Below are 21,089 nucleotides of genomic sequence, written 5' to 3'. Positions count from 1 at the left end.
CGTACCCACTGTGCAGATTCAAGGATACATTAACCTACAAGTGCCGAGGGGCATTACTGCTGAGCATTCGTGAGTGAGCCTCGAGTCAACCTTTTGAGGTTGAATGTGATTAACCCTAAATGGAAAGACATGTCGGTAACTGTAGAACACAGGGTCAGGTCAGGCTCCCGACAGCAGACCACAAGGTTTGGTCCCTCACCTCCTGCACTGCATTCTAGGTGGTGAAGAGTGGCAAGGAAGTTCCCCTTAATATATATATATATATGACAAGTTCTCTGCTATTATGTGCATGGAGTACATCAGAGAACATTGGGGAAAATAATTAAAGATATTCATTTTTGGTGAGTTTGGTCAAAACATAGACATTATGCCATACCCATTAATGTGACTGACAGGGAACATAAGTAGACTTGTGATTTTCAGGAATAGGATTGGAGGGAAGGATGACCATAGATGGGTGCGAGGCAGACCACCAAAACCACATATTAAATGAATTAATCAATGTGAAGTGTGCAACAATATTAGGACCATCTTTCATTGATTACCCTATGAGGATTTGCATATTTGATGCCAAAAATGGACTGAAATACAGGTTTATTTTCCTGTTGTTTCTCCTTATGTAATATCCATACGAGTCTTATCAGTCTCATCTGAGGCACTTCATACAAGGCGCCATAGAGGGACACCAACCTATAGGCACTCGATCATTTGCATTAATGTTATGTTGCAGCTGTTAGAGGGACTATATGCACGGATAGCAACACACACACACACACCAACAAAGGACTCATTTCAGGAGTTTTATTTACCATTGGCACACAAATACGAGATAACAGTAATAAAAGGTACACAAGACAAGAAAGGTTACAGATGTACATCCTTCTCAAATAAATTAGGCTCTGCTTCATTGAACAGTTACTGGACCACCAGCCAATCCACTCAAAGTATTTCTACCCCACAAAGGCAACTGGTTATACAAAATTAAATACTTTGGGAAAAAAAGGCTTTTTTGGCAACCAATCTAATCAGTACACTTCTTATGTTAGTATGCCACTCACTGACCTATAAATGCATTTTTAATGCCGAGACAATTGTTCAAACCAAGTGTGGTCCATCGCAATAAGAGGCTATGCCTATTGGTTTTAGATATAATAGCACTTGTGATCTTTCAGATTCCTCAGGTAGGAAAAACTCTTCCCGCATTTGTCGCACATGAATAGTTTCTCCCCTGTGTGGATTTGTTTGTGGGCTTTGAGGCTGTTGCCCTGGTTGAAGCTCCTCCCACAGAGGTCACAGCTAAAAGGCTTCTCTCCAGTGTGTATCCGCTGGTGCCTGTTGAGGTTCCCAGTGTTGCTGAAACATTTCCCACATGTTTCACAGCTGAACGGTTTCTCCCCAGTATGGACCGCCTGGTGGGTTTTCAGGCTGCTGTGTTGAGTGAACATCCTTCCACACACGTCACAGGTGAACGGTCTCTCCCCAGTGTGAGTTTTCATGTGTATGTTCAGGTAGCTGACCGACTTGAAGCTCTTGTTGCATAGGCCACAGCTGTGCGGCTTCTCCATAGTATGGAGTTGCTGGTGCGATTTGAGGTGAGTGAATGAACTAAGACTACTACCGCACACTGAGCAAATACAAGGCATCTCTGCTGTGTGAGCCTGAAGGTGTGTTTTGAGAGAGTTGACGCAAGCCAGTACTGTCCCGCACACCACACAGAGGAAGGCGTTCTCTCCTGCGTGGGTTCTTTGGTGCATTTTCAGAGCACTTCTTTGAATGAAACACTTCCCACACGTCTCACAGGTAAATGGCCTCTCTCCTGTGTGGATCCGCTGGTGGCCTTTCAGAGTGTCTGCCTGGTTGAAGCTTTTCCCGCACGTATCGCAGCGGAACGGTTTCTCACCGGTGTGTATACGCTGGTGCCTGTGGAGATTTCCTGGTATGCTGAAACTCTTCTTGCAGATCTCACAGCTGTATTTCCTCTCTCCTGTGTGGACGATCTGGTGCATCTTGAGACCGTGGGCCCGGTTAAAGCTCTTGCCACATTCGTCGCAGCGGAACGGTCTCAACCCTGCATGGAGTCTCTGGTGATTCTTGAGTAGCTGCTTTAAGGTGAAAGCTTTACCACAATCGCCACAGGTGTGTGGTCTCTCTCCTGTGTGAAGCAGCTGGTGTGCATCCAAACTGCGTTTAAAGGAAAAACCTCTGCCGCACTGTTTGCAGTTAAAAGGTTTCTCCGCTGCTGCATGGATCGCCTGGTGAGCTTTCAGCTGGATCAGTTTGCTGAATGTCTTCCTGCAGTGCTTGCAGCTAAGATGGTTCTCCTTTTTGGGCCTTGCCTGACGAGCCCCAGTGATCTTTGGCTTTCTCAAATGCTTTGGCCCTGCGGCGCCGCCTCTGTCCTTTGGGTCCTCTGGGTCACTCAACTCCTGGGCGTGGCTCTCTAAAAAAGAACTTGGGTCTGAGGTGCTACTGTACAAGTAATCTTCTAAGCCTTCTTCTTTGATAATAACTGACTCGATCGTTTCCTCCATGTTAGAGTGCTGAGATGAGAGGGAAAGGGATTTAATGGAACGCAGGTTTAGAGACCCATCTATTTCTATCTACAGTACCAATCAAAAGTTTGGACACACCTACTCATTCAAGGGTATTTCTTTATTTTTACTATTTTCCACATTGATTTCTTCACTATTATTCTACAAGCTATGAACTAACACATATGGAATTATGTAGTAACCAAAAAGTGTTAAACAAACCCAAATATACTTTATATTTGATATTCTTCAAAGTTGCCACCCTTTGCCTTGATGACAGCTTTGCACACTCTTGGCATTCTCTCAACCAGCTTCATGAGGACCCTGGAATGCATTGCAATTAACAGTTGTGCCTTGTTAAAAGTTAATTGTGGAATTTCTTTCCTTCTTGCATTTGAGCCAATAAGTTGTGTTGTGACAAGGTAGGGGTGATATACATAAGATTGTCCTATTTGGTAAAAGACCAGGTCCATATTATGGCAAGATCAGCTCAAATAAGCAAAGAGAAACGACAGTCCAACATTACTTTAAGATTTGAAGGTCAGTCAATGCGGAAAATTTCAAGAACTTTTAAAGTTTCTTCAAGTGCAGTCGCAAAAAAATCAAGCGCTATGATGAAACTGGCTCTCATGAGGACCGCTGGAGAGCTGCATCAGATGACCTGACCTCCACAATCAACCGATCTCAACCTAATTGAGATGGTTTGGGATGAGTTGGACTGCAGAGTGAAGGAAAAGCAGCCAACAAGTGCTCAGAATGTGGGAACTCCTTCAAGACTCTTGGAAAAGCATTGCAGGTGAAGCCGGTTGAGAGAATGCCAAGAGTGTGCAAAGCTGTTATCAAGGCAAAGGGTGGCTAATTTGAAGAATCTCAAATATATTTAGATTTGTTTTACACTTTATTGGTTACTACATGATTCCATAGGTGTTATTTTATAGTTTTGATGTCTTCACTATTATTCTACAATGTAGAACATAGTAAAATAAAGAAAAACCTTTGAATGAGTAGGTGTGTCAAAACGTTTCACTGGTACTATCTATACCTATATATCCATATAATATCATAAAACAACAGAAATCTTCACAAAGGGATAAAATGCTTCTTGTACTCACTTCCAATAATTAAATACAATTGGTAACTACCTGGTACCAAATGGTGTATAATGATACAGACAAGTAAATAGATTATTACGTTCTGTACACCCTAGTAATTCCAGACAGCTTTCCAAGATCTAAACTTAATAAGCCTACCTCGTTTACAGCTGAGGGAAGTCTCCCTTTCCACAGGTGGAGGATGGGGGATCGTTTCACTTCTGCATCACCAGCACATACGCCTGAAAAAGATTGCAGTCAAAATCAAAAAGGTTTGAATTGAATTCAAAAGCACTGGTTTTAGTAACAGTGTACCAAAGCAATCTAAAACCAGATTGATGGCTTCCCTGAAATAATGCCAACTCTCACCTGGGTATGTGCCTTTTAACTGGTGGATGATCTTGACTTCACTGCAGCAGCCATTCGCTGATGTGTTCTCTTGTCCTCCACTCCCTTCTAAGACAGTCCTCAGTTTGGTCTCAACCGCATCTAGCCTCTTCTTCAAGTCCTCATTCTCAGTTTGACTCCGAGACACTTCCAGATGCAGAATAGAGGAGCACTCGTTGAATAGCTTGCAGATTTGGTCCACAGCCTCCTTTGCCAGTATCTCCATGAATGATGTCAACTGGGTCAACTGAGTGAAATGAGCAAAAGCAAGTTTAGGGCATACAGAACAAACTTCAGTTTACTCAACTAGCTAGCTTCCATTATAAACGTCTCTGACAAGTATTTCTGTCGATTATGCTAAATGCTTGCAGATCTAAATTATACAAACATGTTTCCAGTTGAGCCAACCCTGTGGTAAGTACTAGCGTAATGTATTAGCTAAATTAACCAGACGTAGAACACATACCCTAGGTCAGGGATGGGTAGCCTAAAAACCCAAAGCTGAATTTCATTTAATTGAGCGTTTGGATCAGGAAGGTTTCCTCTCGACCTCTACAAGTCAGAATGTTGAATGAAATGATATTTTAACGTTACCGGTTGTCTGTGCGGTTGGTCCTTTTGCAGGTAGGAATGTGAGACAATATATTCACAGGAAGGTATAATTAAATAAACGTTTCAAAGCGCTGGTAGTGTGTTAAGATTTCTATCACATGAAGCATGCGCAGAATGTGTAAACACATTTATGAGCTTGGCAAGTATGCATGCATTATATTATCATCTAGTGCTAATACATCAGGTGATAGACATCTGAACGCACTACCAGCGCTTTGAAAAGTTGATTTAATTATACCTTCCTGTGAATATATCGTCTCACATTCCTACCTGCAAAAGGACCAACCACACAGACAACTGTTAAAGCAAGTTAAAATGTAATTTTATTTCACATTCCGGCTTGTAAGAGGTTGCGAGAGGAAACATTGCTGATCCAAACGCTCATTTACGCCCGATGCTGAATTGAATGAAATTCAAATGTCAGGTCCCCAGGCTATGGCTGAGCCGGCACCAGAACGAATCAGTTGGCGGGCATTTCATTTCCATAGGGGGCATGTTGTTTTTTCATGGGACCTCCTAGAACCATTGGGCCTTGAGTCATTCTGACTGCAACATTCTAGCAGTGTAATTAATACATTTCATATCCCCAATTCAAAAATAATCATTTGGTTGTGTCCATGAAGGTCTCAAATAACACAAAAGCATTTATTAGTTTGTTACTGTAGGATACATTTCAACACAAAATTAAATAATTTAAAAACGCACAAGGTTTCAATCAATTGTACATGGAGTGCCTTTGTTATAACTATGAAAAAGAAAGCATGTGTTGGAATGAAAGTAACAGATAACTTTTTATAACCAAATAAAAATACCCCAAACACCGGGACGCACTGCCAGCAACATATGCGGTGGAATGATGAAAACATCAGTAGCCTAAACATCATTATAAGTGTCAGGTGTGCTTGATAAATATGGAACATCTGCACAAAAGCAATAATGGCTTTTTAACGAATATATGTGTTGATATGACAGCAGTCAAAAATAGTCTATTATTGTCAGCTCGTGCATACATGGTGTACTTCTTCACCCAATGGCATCAGTTAAAGCATGCACATAAACAACAAAAGCTGACGAGTTTGTTGCAAATGTTTTTTAGGGAGTGCTCTCCGTTACAACGTTTTGTGCTGATAATCAGATGTCATCGAGATTAATTTCTTCCCCACCATCAGTCATTTTCATTCAGATTTGGTAGCAATGCTTAACACAGCATGTCCATCCATTTGTCTTAATCTTCTTGCCATTGTAAATGATGCACGCCCTCACTGACTGTTTACCCCAAGTAGGCCAGAGTAGACTGATAGGACTGCTTGGATTCGGTGGACTGATTATAATTAGAATAGATTAATACAATAGAATGGCCCGTCCTGATCTTCATTCACAATTGGTGATTACATAATTATGTGTCCGTGTCCTCTCAATCACTGATTCTCCCCATCATACTTTACTTCATTTATTTGATCTGTTGTGATAAGTGTGAAATTAGTTTTGGTATAGTTTAGGTTGAGTTGAGGCAATTATCTGGGTGATTATCAACTGGACATGGCACCTTCAACTATTGGGAGGGGCGCAGGCCCTACCGTCGGGAGGAGAGTCAACGGGAAAACCACTTAAAACGACACGTCCACCTAAAACTGGTTATAATACCAGTTCTGTTTGTGAACAACGAGTGTGTTTAATAGACTTAAGGAATAGTCAAGGATGGAGAGGGGCATGACTTTAAAAATGTATTGTGGGAAGCATGTGGAAGGCTACCTGAAGAGTTTGATCCAACATTTTAAAGGCAATGCAACCAAATACTAATTGAGTGTATGTCAGCTTCTGACCGAGTTGGAATGTGATGAAAGAAATACAAGCTGAAATAGATCACTCTACTATCATTCTGACATTTCACAATCTTAAAATAAAAATAAAGTGGTGATCATAACTGACAGGGACAGGGATTTTTTACTAGGATTAAATGTCAGGAATTGTGAAAAACTCAATTTAAAATGTAGTTGGCTAAGGTGTATGTAAACTTCTGACTTTTCTGACCATTTTTCTCCCCAATTTTGTGGTATCCAATTATTATTATTTACTATCTTGTCTCATCGCTGCAACTCCCGTATGGACTCGGGAAAGGCGAAGGTCGAGAACACAACCCAACCGCACTGCTTCTTAACACAGCCCCGAAGCCAGCCGCACCAATGTCTCGGAGGAACCACAGTACACCTAGCGACCTGGTCAGTGTGCACTGCGCCCGGCCCACCACAGGAGTCGCTAGTGCCCGATGAGAGAAGGATATCCCTGCCGGCCAAACCCTCCCTAACCCGGACGACGCTAGGCCAATTGTGCGCCACCACATGGGCTTCTCAGTCACGGCCGGCTGCGACAGAGCCTGAGCTTGAACCCAGAGTCTCTGGTGGCACAGCTAGCACTGCCTTAGACCACTGCGCCACCCGGGATGCACTAACTGTATAATTTTTGTCCAAAAGGAAAGGGCATGCTTTCGCAAAAGGTTAGCATCTACAGTTATTTGACAAAGATACTGTAGATCAAATGAAGACCGGCCGCATCATCGGCGTGACATAAAGGTGTCGCTCTCTGACCAAATTTGGTGTCCTATAGGATATACTACACCCTTAATGATATAGTGAAGTCTGGTTACGTTCTAGGATCTCTGAGGAATACATATGAATGTGATTTGACTGGTTGAAACAACATTTAGGGTTAGATTTTCACAGATTCCTTTCTTTGCAAATTGAACGAGTGGAAATAGAAACTCGATGCTACATGGACCTTTTTAGGATATGAAAAATTATTTTATGTAACAAAACGACACTTAAATGTTATCTCTGAGACCCTTTGGATGATAAATCAGAGCAAGATTTCAGAATGTAAGTACACATGTGAAAATAAGTGTTTTGTTGTTAGGAGCTCTCCTCAAACAATAGCATGGCATTTGTTAGCAGTAATAGCTACTGTAAATTGGACAGTGCAGTTATATTAATTAATAACGAATTTCAAGCTTTCAGCGATATAAGACACATATGTACCGACATTTGTTGTTTCTCTAAATATGTGATTGTCACAAAAGGTGCTGCCTGATTTACAACTGTCCCATTAACGGGACGCCTATCCCTAAATCCAGTCAGATAAAACACTCCAAACAGCCTACTCGACCGCTCGGAGGCTTCCGCATGGTCCTAAAGGACACCAATGTACATTATTTTCTTTAGGAATATAGTGAAGTAAAAGTTGTCAAAAATATAAATTGTTAAGTACAGATAACCCCAAAAAAGACTTAATTAAAAATACTTTAAAGTACTACTTAAGTACTTTATACCACTGGTAATCACAATATTTTTGGTTATGGAAGAGATTTCACAGCGGTATAGATGGTACAATGATTCTGATTCTCTACAAACAAGCAAGTATAGTAAGTACCTAGGTGTCTGGCTAGACTGTAAACTCTCCTTCCAGACTCATATCAAACATCTCCAATCTAAAATCAAATCTAGAGTCGGCTTTCTATTCCGCAACAAAGCCTCCTTCACTCACGCCGCCAAACTTACTATCCTACCGATCCTCGACTTTGGCAATGTCATCTACAAAATAGCTTCCAACACTCTACTCAGCAAACTGGATGCAGTTTATCACAGTGCCATCCGTTTTGTTACTAAAGCACCTTATACCACCCACCACTTCGACCTGTATGCTCTAGTCGGCTGGCCCTCGCTACATATTCGTCGCCAGACCCACTGGCTCCAGGTCATCTACAAGTCCATGCTAGGTAAAGCTCCGCCTTATCTCAGTTCACTGGTCACGATGGTAACACCCACCCATAGCACGCGTTCCAGCTGGTGTATCTCACTGATCATCCCTTAAGCCAACACCTAATTTGGCCGCCTTTCGTTCCAGTTCTCTGCTGCCTGTGACTGGAACGAATTGCAAAAATCGCTGAAGTTGGAGACTTTTATCTCCCTCACCAACTTCAAACATCTGCTATCTGAGCAGCTAACCGATCGCTGTCCATAGTCTATCGGTAAATAGCCCACCCAATTTTACCTACCTCATCCCCATACTGTTTTTATTTGGTGCGGCAGGCTAGCCTAGTGGTTAGAGCGTTGGACTAGTTCAAACCCCCGAGCTGACAAGGTACAAATCTGTCGTTCTGCCCCTGAACAGGCCACTGTTCCTAGGCCGTCATTGAAAATAATAATTTGTTCTTAACTGACTTGCCTAGTTAAATAAAGGTTACATTTATTTACTTTTCTGCTCTTTTGCACACCAATATCTCTACCTGTACATGACCATCCGATCATTTATCACTCCAGTGTTAATCTGCAAAATTGTAATTATTCGCCTACCTCATGCCTTTTGCACACAATGTATAGACTCTCTTTTTTTCTACTGTGTTATTGACTTGTTAATTGTTTAGTCCATGTGTAACTCTGTGTTGTCTGTTCACACTGTTATGCTTTATCTTGGCCAGGTCGCAGTTGCAAATGAGAACTTGTTCTCAACTAGCCTACCTGGTTAAATAAAGGTGAAATAAAATAAATAGTCTACACTTAATTGTTTTGGTACAAACTAAAACTAGGCTAACTATGAAATGGCGGAACGATTTCTGCATAACGCAGAACCAAACCGAACGAAATGGGTAGGTCTCTTCTTGAATTTGTCGAATAGAAACTCTCGTATGCGTTTTCCGTTTGGAGTAAACGGTTTGGGCGTAATGATTGCGCCCCAGAGTGGAGTGGAGGCTGCTACGTCGGTGCAATTAAATAGCGGACTAGTTTACAAAATGCCTTACTTTACATAATCAGCAGATATACCTGTTCGTTTGGGGCTTCATTCGCGTTATCTCCCGTTGTTGGCACTTCAGACGAGGCAGAACCCTCGATAACTTTGCTAATTTCTGTAACAGTCGCTCTAACCATTATCTCCAAAATGGAGTCAATCTGCCCTTGCAAAACTGACATTTTTGTCAAAATCACAACGCACTTAAAAATCTTCGTAAATACGCGCTATTGGCCAAGTTGGCCTAGCCCTATGTCACGTTAACTACAAAATAAGTGTAGCTAGTGCTGTTAGCAGTGTTGTTGTCCGACTGACCTGAAACAACTCGACCGGCATAGGTCACATGTTCTTCCGGGTCGAAGTATGTTTTTTTGTTATTGGTTTCCACTAGTTATTGCAACCACAAAGTCAGAGTGGCTTATATCATAAAAATTCATTAAAATGAACATTTGCTTTTTGGTCTTAATTTTAGGTTAGGGTTAGGCATTGAGTTAGCAGTGTGGTTAAGTTTAAAAACCCAAGAAGATAAATTGTACAAATGGGCGGGGTTTATGACTTTGTGGCTGTGGTGTGTTGTGACAACCGTTTTTAATCTTTCAAAATAAAAGTAACTTTGTTTTCACTTATAAATTAGCTATATGGGAAAGAGTGATGTTTGTGTTACAGAAAAATATTTCGTACACTACAAAAATCGCAGAAATCATTACAAAAAAATGCATTAAAAAGTCATCAGTCACCCAGTCTCCTGCCAACGGAAATGTTTATTTTGACATAAGTGAAATGTACTTGCACATCCAAAGAATCCAGGGATTGCTTTGCAGGTGTGTAGGGAATGTTAATGTAGGTTAGGGACAGATAAAAATGTACTGTGTGGGGGGGATTGTCCAACCCAAGATGCCATAAACAAAATGATGCACCCCCCTCCCCAACATGAACATTTTTTTTCACATGAGCCTCCCCTTGTACTGTAAAATAAATGGAACACCCTCCCACTTCATAGAATTAGCTCAAAAGAATGTTTACGACCAAAATTAACAATACCTGTAGCGACCATGTCTTTATAAATGTGGATATAACATGCGTTTGTGGCACTATCAATGCCACACAGGGCTAGGGGCTTGAAGGTTGAGGGTTCGCCGACCACCGCAGACGAGACTCTCCCTGCCTGTTTTACTACTTCACGATCAGAGCCGGCTCGAGACAATGATCAGCTTGGGGGAAATCAGATGTACATTTTGATGCCATATTTATAATTCTATAAAACCTTTGCAACAAATTCTCCAACCAACAGGTTTCTGTGCCAATGCACCACACAACCAATAAACAAAGTATACTGACTACTTAGAGCACTTCAATATCATGGCTTGCATTTTCAACACCAAAATAAATAGATTATGTCAATCTCAACAAACGGAAAATACATCCCTCCCTACCTTGTAGGCTTACCCAGTATTGAAGGCTTGGCTTGACAATCTCCGAATGTCTTTAAACTTGGTGTTTTGTAACAGATGTCTCTTTTCATTCATCAGTTGGCTGCTGCACAGTTTGGATTGATTGATTAATTTTATTTGTCAGTTAAAATAATACATACAGTGCATTCAGAAAGGATTCAGACCCCTTGACTTTTTCAAAATGTTGTTACATTACAGCCTTATTCTAAAATGGATTAAATAGTTTCCCCCCCTCAATCTACACACAATACCACATAATGACAAAGCAAATTGGGATTTTTTTGAAATTTTTACAAATATATTACAAGTAAAAAACTGAAACATCAAATTTACATGAGTATTCACTCAATACTTTGTTGAAGCACCTTTGGCAGCAATTACAGCCTAGGCTCTTCTTGTGTATGACGCTACAAGCTTGGCACACCTGCATTTGGGGAGTTTCTTCCATTCTTCTCTGCAGATCCTCTCAAGCTCTGTCAGGTTGGATGGGGAGCATCGCTGCACAGCTATTTGCAGGTCTCTCCAGAGATTTCCGATCAGGTTCAAGTTCGGGCTCTGGCTGGGCCACTCATGGACATTCAGAGACTTGTCCCGAAGTCACTCCTGCATTGTCTTGGCTGTGTGCTTAGGGTTGTTGTCCTGTTGGAAGGTGAACCTTCACCCCAATCTGAGGTCCTGAGTAATCTGGAGCCGGTTTTCATCAAGGATCTCTCTGTACTTTGCTCAGTTCATCTTTCCCTCAATCCTGACTAGTCTCCCAGTCCCTGCTGCTGAAAAACGTCCACACAGCATGATGCTGCCACCACCATGCTTCACCGTAGAGATGTTGCCAGGTTTCCTCCAGATGTGACGCTTGGCATTCAGGCAAAAGACAGAGGCCCAAGTCCTTTAGGTGCCTTTTGGCAAACTCCAAGTGGGCTTCATGTGCCTTTTACTGAGGAGCGGCTTCCGCCTGGCCACTCTACCATAAAAGCCTGATTGGTGGAGTGCTGCAGAGATGGTTTTCCTCCTGGAAGGTTCTTCCATCTCCACAGAGGAAATTTGTCAGAGTGACCATCGGGTTCTTGGTCACCTGCATGACCAAGGCTGTTCTCCTGTGATTGCTCAGTTTGGCTGGGCGGCCAACTCTAGGAAGAGACGTGGTGGTTCCAAACTTTTCCATTTAAGAATGATGGATGCCACTGTGTTCTCATGTGAGCTAAATTTTGAGTCTCATAGCAAAGGGTCTGAATACTTATGTAAACAAGGTATTTCTGTTTAATATTTTGCGAAAATGTCTAAAAACCTGTTCTTGCTTCATCATTATGAGGTATTTTGAGTAGATTGATGAGGATTTTTTTTATTTAATCTATTTTAGAATAAGGCTGTAACGTAACAAAATGTGGAAAAAGTTAAGGGGTCTGAAGAGTTTCCGAAGGCACTGTATGTATACAGTACCAGTCACACCTACTCATTCAATGTTTTTTCTTTATTTTATACATTGTAGAATAATAGTGAAGACATCAAAACTATGAGTAACACATATGGAATCATGTAGTAACCAAAAAAGTGTTAAACAAATCAAAATATATTTTATTTGAGATTCTTCAAAGTAGCCACCCTTTGCCTTGATGAGAGCTTTGCACACTCTTGGCATTCTCAACCAGCTTCACCTGGAATGCTTTTCCAACAACCTTGAATGAGGTCCCACATATGCTGAGCACTTGTTGGCTACTTTTCCATCACTCTGCGATCCAACTCATCCCAAACCATCTCAATTGGGTTGAGGTCTGGTCATTGTGGAGGCCAGATTATCTGATGCAGCAATCAATAACTCTCCTTCTTGGTCAAATAGCTCTTACACAGCCTGGAGGTGTGTTGGGTCATTGTCCTGTTGAAAATCAAATGATAGTCCCACAAAGCGCAAACCAGATGGGATGGTGTATCACTGCAGAATGCTGTGGTAACCATAATGGTTAAGTGTGCCTTCAATTCTAAATAAATCACTGACAGTCTTACCAGCAAAGCACCCCCACACCATCACACCTCCTCCTCCATGCTTCACGGTGGGAACCACACCCGCGGAGATCATCCATTCACCTTCTCTGCGTTTCACAAAGACAACAAGCTTTGGACTAATCAAACCAAAGGACAGATTTCCACCGATCTAATGTCCATTGCTCGTGTTTCTTGGCTCAAGCCAAGTAGTGGTTTCTTTGCAGCAATTCGACCACGAAGGCTTGATTCGCACAGTCTCCTCTGAACAGTTGATTTTGAGATGTGTCTGTTACTTGAACTCTGTGAAACATATATTTGGGCTGCAATTTCTGAGGCTGGAAACTCTAATGAACTTGAATGAACTCTAATGAATTCAAAGTTCTTGAAATGTTCCGAATTGACTGACCTTCATGTCTTAAAGTAATGGTGGACTGTCATTTCTCTTTGCTTATTTGAGCTGTTCTTGCCAAAATATGGACTTGGTCTTTTACCAAATAGGGATATTTTCTGTATACCAACCCTACCTTGTCACAACACAACTGACTGGCTCAAACGCATTAAGGAAAGAAATTTCACAAATTAACGAGGCACACCTGCTAATTGAAATGCATTCCAGGTGATTACCTCATGAAGCTGGCTGAGAGAATGCCAAGAGTGTGCAAAGCTGTCATCAAGGCAAAGGGTGGCTACTTTGAAGAATCTCAAATATAACATTTTGATTTGTTTAACACTTTTTTGCTTACTAAATGATTCCATATGTGTTATTTAACAGTTGTGATGTCTTAACTATTATTCTACAATGTAGAAAATAGGCAAAATAAAGAAAAACCCTTGAATGAGTAGGTGTGTCCTATATACAATGCTCAAAAAAGGGAACACTAAAATAACACATCCTAGATCTGAATGAATGAAATATTCTTATTAAATACTTTTTTCTTTACATAGTTGAATGTGCCGACAACAAAATCACACAAAAATGATCAATGGAAATAAAATGTATCAACCCGTGGAGGTCTGGATTTGGAGTCACACTCAAAATTAAAGTGGAAAATCACACTACAGGCTGATCCAACTTTGATGTAATGTTCTTACAACAAGTCAAAATTAGGCTCAGTAGTGTGTGTGACCTCCATGTGCCTGTATGACCTCCCTACAATGCCTGGGCATGCACCTGATGAGGTGCTGAGGGATGGTCTCCTGAGGGATCTCCTCCCAGACCTGGACTAAAGCATCCGCCAACTCCTGGACAGGCTGTGGTGCAATGTGGCGTTGGTGGATGGAGTGAGACATGATGTCCCAGACGTGCTCAATTGGATTCAGGTCTGGGGAACGGGCGGGCCAGTCCATAGCATCAATGCCTTCCTCTTGCAGGAACTGCGGACACACTCCAGCCACACGAGGTCTAGCATTGTCTTGCATTAGGAGGAACCCAGAGCCAACCGCACCAGCATATGGGGTCTGAGGGGTCTGAGGATCTCATCTCGGTACCTAATGGCAGGCTACCACTGGCGAGCACATGGAGGGCTGTGCGGCCCCCCAAAGAAATGCCACCCCACACCATGACTGACCCACCGCCAGACCGGTCATGCTGGAGGATGTTGTAGGCAGCAGAACGTTCTCCACGGCATCTCCAGACTCTGTCACGTCTGTCACATGTGCTCAGTGTGAACCTGCTTTCATCTGTGAAGAGCACAGGGCGCCAGTGGCGAATTTGCCAATCTTGGTGTTCTCTGGCAAATGCCAAACGTCCTGCACGGTGTAGGGCTGTAAGCACAACCCCCACCTGTGGAAGTCGGGTCCTCATACCACCCTCATGGAGTCTGTTTCTGACCGTTTGAGCAGACACATGCACATTTGTGGCCTGCTGAAGGTCATTTTGCAGGGCTCTGGCAGTACCTCCTCCTTGCACAAAGGCGGAGGTAGCGGTCCTGCTGCTGGGTTGTTGCCCTCCTACGGCCTCCTCCTCGTCTCCTGATGTACTGGCCTGTCTCCTGGTAGCGCCTCCATGCTCTGGACACTACGCTGACAGACACAGCAAACCTTCTTGCCACAGCTTGCATTGATGTGCCATCCTGGATGAGCTGCACTACCTGAGCCACTTGTGTGGGTTGAAGACTCCGTCTCATGCTTCTACTAGAGTGAAAGCACCGCCAGCATTCAAAAGTGACCAAAACATCAGCCAGGAAGCATAGGAACTGAGAAGTGGTCTGTGGTCCCCACCTGCAGAACCACTCCTTAATTGGGGGTGTCTTGCTAATTGCCTATAATTTCAACCTGTTGTCTATTCCATTTGCACAACAGCATGTCAAATGTATTGTCAATCAGTGTTGCTTCCTAAGTGGACAATTTGATTTCACAGAAGTGTGATTGACTTGGAGTTACATTGTGTTGTATAAGTGTTCCCTTTATTTTTTTGAGCAGTGTATATATTTTTTAAACTCTGCATCCCTGCCCAGCCTGGCAAGAGTAGCCAAAAGAGTGTTTTGCAACCCCAGTAGCTCTGCAAGAGCGGAGAGGATATTCTTCGATGCTGGCATGCTCTCCCAGCACCATTGCATGATCCTAAAGCCAGACTCTGGCCAAACTGGTGTTTCTAAAAATGTATTCAAAGTCACTGTTTATTTAATTATAAGTAACTCACAGCCTATATGCGCAATTTATAGACTATAATGATTTAATACAACAAAATGTTTTTTAAAAGCTCAGCATTTAATGTCCCTGACTCCCCTACCAGCCTAGTGTGTCGCACTCGCAAATGCTTCACAATGTATTTCTTTGTAGGCTATAGCGTCTGCTATGCAGCTATAGATGTACAGACGGAGGCTAATTTGTAGATTTTCAATCAGAATATTTTTGATAAGATAAGCATTAAGATAAGATAAGATAAGATAAGCATTATATTGTTAGATTATAGGAGTAAACTCTGGTAGACCTGAAATAGACCTCCTCACCTCAAGTTGAACTGTCAGTCAGTTGGAGCTCCAGGGCGCACTGCCTTCATATCATAGGCTTGCAGTAGCTAAAGCATAATTATAGCCACATCATACCAAACCTTCACAAACATTTTTTAAGTTTATTAGTGTAATATCAAATGTTCTTCCACAAGCCATTGTCTATAGGGAAAATACATGCAGAAGAGCGAATGTAAACCAGGGAGAACCCCCCAAAAAAACACACTACCCTCCCCTTTGCCCAATAAAAAAACCCACACAACCCTCCCCAAAGCAAAACAATGTAATTGACAACCCTCCCTTATTTTGGACCATCCCTCCCCCAGTACATTTCTATCTGTCCATTAAAGAAAAAGTTTATGCAATTTGATAAAAGTGCTAAAAGAACAAAATAAGTTTTGCTACAAATAAATAACTTACTGAGACCATGTCATCTTCCTGCTCAACAAATGCCCAGATATCAGTTTACAGCATCATCAACCCTAAAACTAAGAGATTTCATTTTTAAATCCCACTCTCTTAATAATAATAATACTAAAAGTTGATCCTCTTGTCAACCATGTAGGCACCCCAAACTACACATTTTGTGATACAATCCTCACAGTGCTGCAAATGGTTATCGACTGACACACTTGTGTTCCTTGAAATTTCTTACATAGGCAAAGCTTTTTCCACAATTGTCACATGAGTATGGCTTTTCTGCTTTGTGCACCTGCATGTGAGCTTTGACATTATTAGCTTGGCTGAACATTTTCCCACAGACTTCACAGCTAAAGGGCCTTTCTCCTGTATGAACACGCATATGCCTTTTAAGGTTACCGCTGATACGGAAGGTCATCCCACAAGTTTCACATGTGTAAGGCTTCTCGCCAGTGTGAATTCGTTCATGTAGTCGAAGACTGTTTGGCAAACTGAAGCTCTTCCCACACACGCTGCACATGTGAGACTTCTCTCCAGTGTGAACCTTCTGATGTATGACACAAGCAGCTCGCTGGGTGAAGGTTTTCCCACATGTGGAGCAAACAAACGGCTTCTCACCTGTGTGAAGCAGCTGGTGTATTTTAAGCGTCCCAATGGAGCTGTAGCACTTCCCGCATATCTCACAACTTTGTGGTTTCCTGTGCTTGTCCTTCTTTTCGTCATCCATGTGTGTCTGCTGGTGGTTTCTCAGAGCGTAATTGTATACAAATGTTCTTCCACAAATGTCACACATAAAGGGCTTCAATCCTTCGTGTACCTGCATGTGTCCTTTGAGGGTGCTGGATTGGTTGAACTGCTTTCCGCACACCTTACAGCTGAACGGTTTAGTCCCTGTGTGAATCAGACGGTGTCTTTTAAGGTTGACCTCGTGACCAAAACTGCTTCCGCATATCTCACATTTAAATGCCTTCAGTCCTGTGTGCACTACCTGGTGAGATTTCAATGCCCGCTCAGTCATGAAACCCTTTTGACACTGAGCACACCTAAATGGCTTGTCGAGGGAGTGTGTTCTCTTATGTGTCGTGAGGTAACTGGATTGTGCAAAACTCTTTCCACACATAGTGCAGCTATATGGTTTTTCACCTGTGTGAATTCTCTGGTGCACCATAAGACTGTTTCTTGTTGTGAAACCCTGTCCACAAGTCAGACAGTTGAATGGTTTTGCCTCTGAATGAACAAACTCGTGGGACTTTAGTGCTCTCTCCTCACGGAACGTCTTTCCGCAAACTGTGCAGCCAAAAGTCCTCCCTTTTGAGTGACCCAAGATATGCTTGTTGAGAGAAGTTAAGTATATAAACTTCTTTCCACATTGGCCACAACAGAAAGGCTTCTCTCCCGTGTGAACTCGCTTGTGCTGTTTCAGCAAGCTGCTCAGATGAAAACGCCTCCCACATTGGTCACAGTTAAAGGATTTCTTCCTTATGGGAAAGATCTGCTTTGTTCTGGGGCAGCTGTGCTCTGTAGTTTCTGTTACATCAGCAGATGAAACTTCTTCATTTGTTCCATTGCCCTCTGTTTTGACTAGTGGGCCATCAGTGAGAGCATCATGGATGTGTTCAACGCCAATTTCCGGGTCTCTTGATGTGGGCTCTGTTTTTACTTCCTCTCGGCCTCCTGCAGGGGGGTCACTGTCTGTGCCTGAACTCTCTCTGCGTGCATTATCAACATCTGCAGGACCTAAGGACAAATAGAGTGCAAACACAAAGAAAGCCACATAAACCTCTGGTCAATTGCAAAATAAGCTAAATACAGTTGAGATGTATACTGAGCAGAATTACTGAGATAACACAATCCAAGAGTTTTACCCTCTCCTCTGGTTGATGTCACATTGATTCCTGAGATATCACACTCCTTGATGGAACAGTCGATTGAGTCATCCTCCTGCCAACAGACAAATACACACACAGTAAAAACAGACTTACTATTACAATGATTTCATTTGGCATGTTTTGATGAAATACAATCTACCCACCTCACAGTCTTCCTCTGATGATGCAGAAGTCTCCCCATCTTTCATTGCACTGGCAGGAGACACAAGATAACCTAAAAGAGAAATGGAAATAAGTGGAATTATTTAAACTCGGTTTCTCTTTCATATGAAACCAGATTAATATGATTACATAGTCCAGTTTATCGAATGCTCTGCATGGTATTCTATCTATTTAGATTTTAACGTTGTATTTCAGATTTTTACAATCTGAGGTTTCCTGTGGATTTCAGACACACTCCCAACTAACCAAACTGATTACTCTTGGTCAACACAGAATTAGTCTTTTTTAGATCTCACCCTTTTCCAGTGGTGTCACCATTAATTCCAGTTTATTCTTCAGGGTCTCATTTTCATTTTGTAGAATTGTAGTGCACTCTGTGAATAACCTACATAACTTTCGAATGGCTTCCTTCATCAACAGGTGCATGATGGAGACAAGCCGTGCCTGATGGAAATGGGAAGAAAATCGTGGCGAAGCAATATTAGGCTACCTAATATCACAATCACACCATGTACTTATCTCCCAGTTTGATCCTACAAAACTAAAGCCCATCTCCAACAGTTTGATCCTAATAAACAACACCCCATCTCCAACAGTTTGATCCAAATAAACAACACCCCATCTCCAACAGTTTGATCCTAATAAACAACACCCCATCTCCAACCGTTTGATCCTAATAAACAACACCCCATCTCCAACAGTTTGATCCTAATAAACAACACCCCATCTCCAACAGTTTGATCCTAATAAACAACACCCCATCTCCAACAGTTTGATCCTAATAAACAACACCCCATCTCCAACAGTTTGATCCTAATAAACAACACCCCATCTCCAACAGTTTGATCCTAATAAACAACACCCCATCTCCAACAGTTTGATCCTAATAAACAACACCCCATCTCCAACAGTTTGATCCTAATAAACAACACCCCATCTCCAACAGTTTGATCCTAATAAACAACACCCCATCTCCAACAGTTTGATCCTAATAAACAACACCCCATCTCCAACAGTTTGATCCTAATAAACAGCACCCCATCTCCAACAGTTTGATCCTAATAAACAGCACCCCATCTCCAACAGTTTGATCCTAATAAACAACACCCCATCTCCAACAGTTTGATCCTAATAAACAGCACCCCATCTCCAACAGTTTGATAAACCACCCCATCTCCAATTTGAAACAACACCCCATCTCCAACCGTTTGATCCTAATAAACAACACCCCATCTCCAACAGTTTGATCCTAATAAACAACACCCCATCTCCAACAGTTTGATCCTAATAAACAACACCCCATCTCCAACAGTTTGATCCAAATAAACAACACCCCATCTCCAACAGTTTGATCCTAATAAACAACACCCCATCTCCAACCGTTTGATCCTAATAAACAACACCCCATCTCCAACCGTTTGATCCTAATAAACAACACCCCATATCCCACAGTTGGATCTTTAGTGTGTTATGGGGGGGGGGGGACTAGGGGCATCTAGTAAAGCAGTGGTTCCAAAACCAGTTTGGGCTGTTGGCCATCATACCAGTGAGATACCAGTGAGTGTCGAGTCCTCCTGACCCCTGAAGTTACGACTTGGCCAGTGAAATGTATTAACTGAGCATCGGGAACGTTAAGATGTAAGGCTAATTTACAAACTAGCTATCTTGGAATAGGCTACATTAGGTACTGTTATGCAAACTGAGTCCAAACTAGTTAACTGGCTACGTAGGAAGACACCCACCCCTGTGTTGACATTTTGATCACCATCATCTCCAGTGCAAGATATTTCACTACATGATGCCATGATTGACGCTTCATGCTCAACTCTGCACATTTCTGCCACGGACGCTTCAACAACAATAGCCAAAATTGAAGTTGCTTGTGATTGAAATGACTCGTAATCCATTGAAATTGTGTCCTCAGTCTAATACTAAAATTAACAATTTTTGTTCGACTTCTTTAGTTCCAGTAAGATAGCTAGTTGAATCAAAAGTTGACTGATGGCCCCTTTGCACGTCTCAACAGACAAAAAATGGCAGCCTTGGTACTTCCAGAACGTCTCTAATACGTCATATATAGACTTATTGTGCCTTTTCCAGTTTCAGAATAAAAGTCCAACAAGTGAGATAATTGGAAATGTACATTTTAGTTATTTAGCAGACGCTCTTTAGCAGACGCTCTTAGAGCGATTTACAGGAGCAAATGTGGTTAAGTGCCTTGCTCAGGGGCACATCGACATATTTTTTCACCTAGTCAGCTCGGGGATTCGAACGTTTCAGTTACTGGCCCAACGCTCTTAACCTCTAGGCTTTATATCCCACTAACATCCGAATATATGTACAACAATCACCAGACATCAGTCAGTAAAGATTTCGAACAGGATCCATAGAATAAAATATACAACAATAAGGCATATTGAACAGAAAAGGCAACGCATCTATGTCTCGTGTCTATCAGGATTGCGGCTAAATTACCATTAAACTCAGGTGAAGTTTATAGATGTTGAAGCCATTTGGAAAGAAATTAGATTGTTTATATCAAACAGCACGTCCCCAAGTATAAACATCAGATGGTGCTGATCTGCTTTCACACGCAACCTTTACTTTCACCTCATTTGTATTGAGTGTGGTTTAAAACCACCACTAGGAGGCAGCAATCAGTTACACAAAGATTGCAAACTAACTATCTGGTTTGCACGTTTTGGTTTTTGCCCTAGCACTACACAGCTGATTCAAAAACCAAATCCCGTGCACCCAAGGGGGACCGGACCCCAGGACCGAGTTTGGGAAACCCTGAAGTAGGGTGCAAGGAGAGTCCACCAAACGTCAAAACAAGTCA

General features: G+C 42.1%; 2 protein-coding genes across 4 annotated transcripts; both read right to left on the bottom strand.

Annotated features, from left to right (window-relative positions):
* Nucleotides 1–787: 787 nt before the first annotated feature.
* LOC118384113 (gastrula zinc finger protein XlCGF26.1-like) lies at nucleotides 788–9,858 on the bottom strand. 2 transcript variants are annotated; one of them, XM_035770456.2, is made up of 4 exons: nucleotides 9,716–9,858; nucleotides 3,992–4,256; nucleotides 3,782–3,864; nucleotides 788–2,540 (listed from the first exon to the last, which is right to left on the bottom strand). In XM_035770456.2, exons 1-4 carry the CDS (start codon nucleotides 9,734–9,736, stop codon nucleotides 1,143–1,145), a joined length of 1,767 nt encoding a protein of 588 aa, XP_035626349.2. In that variant the 5' UTR covers nucleotides 9,737–9,858; the 3' UTR covers nucleotides 788–1,142. The 2 variants fall into 2 exon arrangements, with proteins under 2 accessions (XP_035626349.2, XP_035626342.2); XM_035770449.2 differs by lacking the exon at nucleotides 9,716–9,858 and adding an exon at nucleotides 9,436–9,709.
* A 6,135-nt stretch (nucleotides 9,859–15,993) lies between these two features.
* On the bottom strand, nucleotides 15,994–20,288 carry LOC118384090 (zinc finger protein OZF-like). Of its 2 annotated transcripts, XM_035770440.2 has the most exons (5): nucleotides 19,993–20,288; nucleotides 18,547–18,694; nucleotides 18,232–18,302; nucleotides 18,065–18,140; nucleotides 15,994–17,936 (listed from the first exon to the last, which is right to left on the bottom strand). In XM_035770440.2, the coding sequence occupies exons 1-5, from the start codon at nucleotides 20,155–20,157 to the stop codon at nucleotides 16,396–16,398; spliced, it is 2,001 nt and encodes a 666-aa protein (XP_035626333.1). In that variant the 5' UTR covers nucleotides 20,158–20,288; the 3' UTR covers nucleotides 15,994–16,395. The 2 variants fall into 2 exon arrangements, with proteins under 2 accessions (XP_035626333.1, XP_052379544.1); XM_052523584.1 differs by lacking the exon at nucleotides 18,547–18,694.
* Nucleotides 20,289–21,089: the final 801 nt, after the last annotated feature.

The sequence above is a fragment of the Oncorhynchus keta genome, chromosome 1, assembly GCF_023373465.1.
Source record: "Oncorhynchus keta strain PuntledgeMale-10-30-2019 chromosome 1, Oket_V2, whole genome shotgun sequence".
Lineage (NCBI taxonomy): Eukaryota > Metazoa > Chordata > Actinopteri > Salmoniformes > Salmonidae > Oncorhynchus > Oncorhynchus keta.
The sequence above is the reverse complement of the archived record's forward strand: the minus strand, read 5'-3'. Positions and strand labels throughout refer to the sequence as shown.

What these genes read in the sequence shown, in the direction of transcription:
- LOC118384113 (XM_035770449.2), bottom strand. Translation starts at nt 9,582, where the DNA reads ATGTCAGTTTTGCAAGGGCAGATTGACTCCATTTTGGAGATAATGGTT. An exon ending in ATGAAGCCCCAAACGAACAG is followed by an intron (nt 4,257 to 9,435) that starts GTATATCTGCTG and finishes CATTTCACTCAG; the next exon opens with TTGACCCAGTTGACATCATT. An exon ending in TTCCCTCAGCTGTAAACGAG is followed by an intron (nt 2,541 to 3,781) that starts GTAGGCTTATTA and finishes CTCTCATCTCAG; the next exon opens with CACTCTAACATGGAGGAAAC.
- LOC118384090 (XM_035770440.2), bottom strand. Translation starts at nt 20,157, where the DNA reads ATGGATTACGAGTCATTTCAATCACAAGCAACTTCAATTTTGGCTATT. An exon ending in ATCAAAATGTCAACACAGGG is followed by an intron (nt 18,695 to 19,992) that starts GTGGGTGTCTTC and finishes CATTTCCATCAG; the next exon opens with GCACGGCTTGTCTCCATCAT. An exon ending in GGTGACACCACTGGAAAAGG is followed by an intron (nt 18,303 to 18,546) that starts GTGAGATCTAAA and finishes TTTCTCTTTTAG; the next exon opens with GTTATCTTGTGTCTCCTGCC.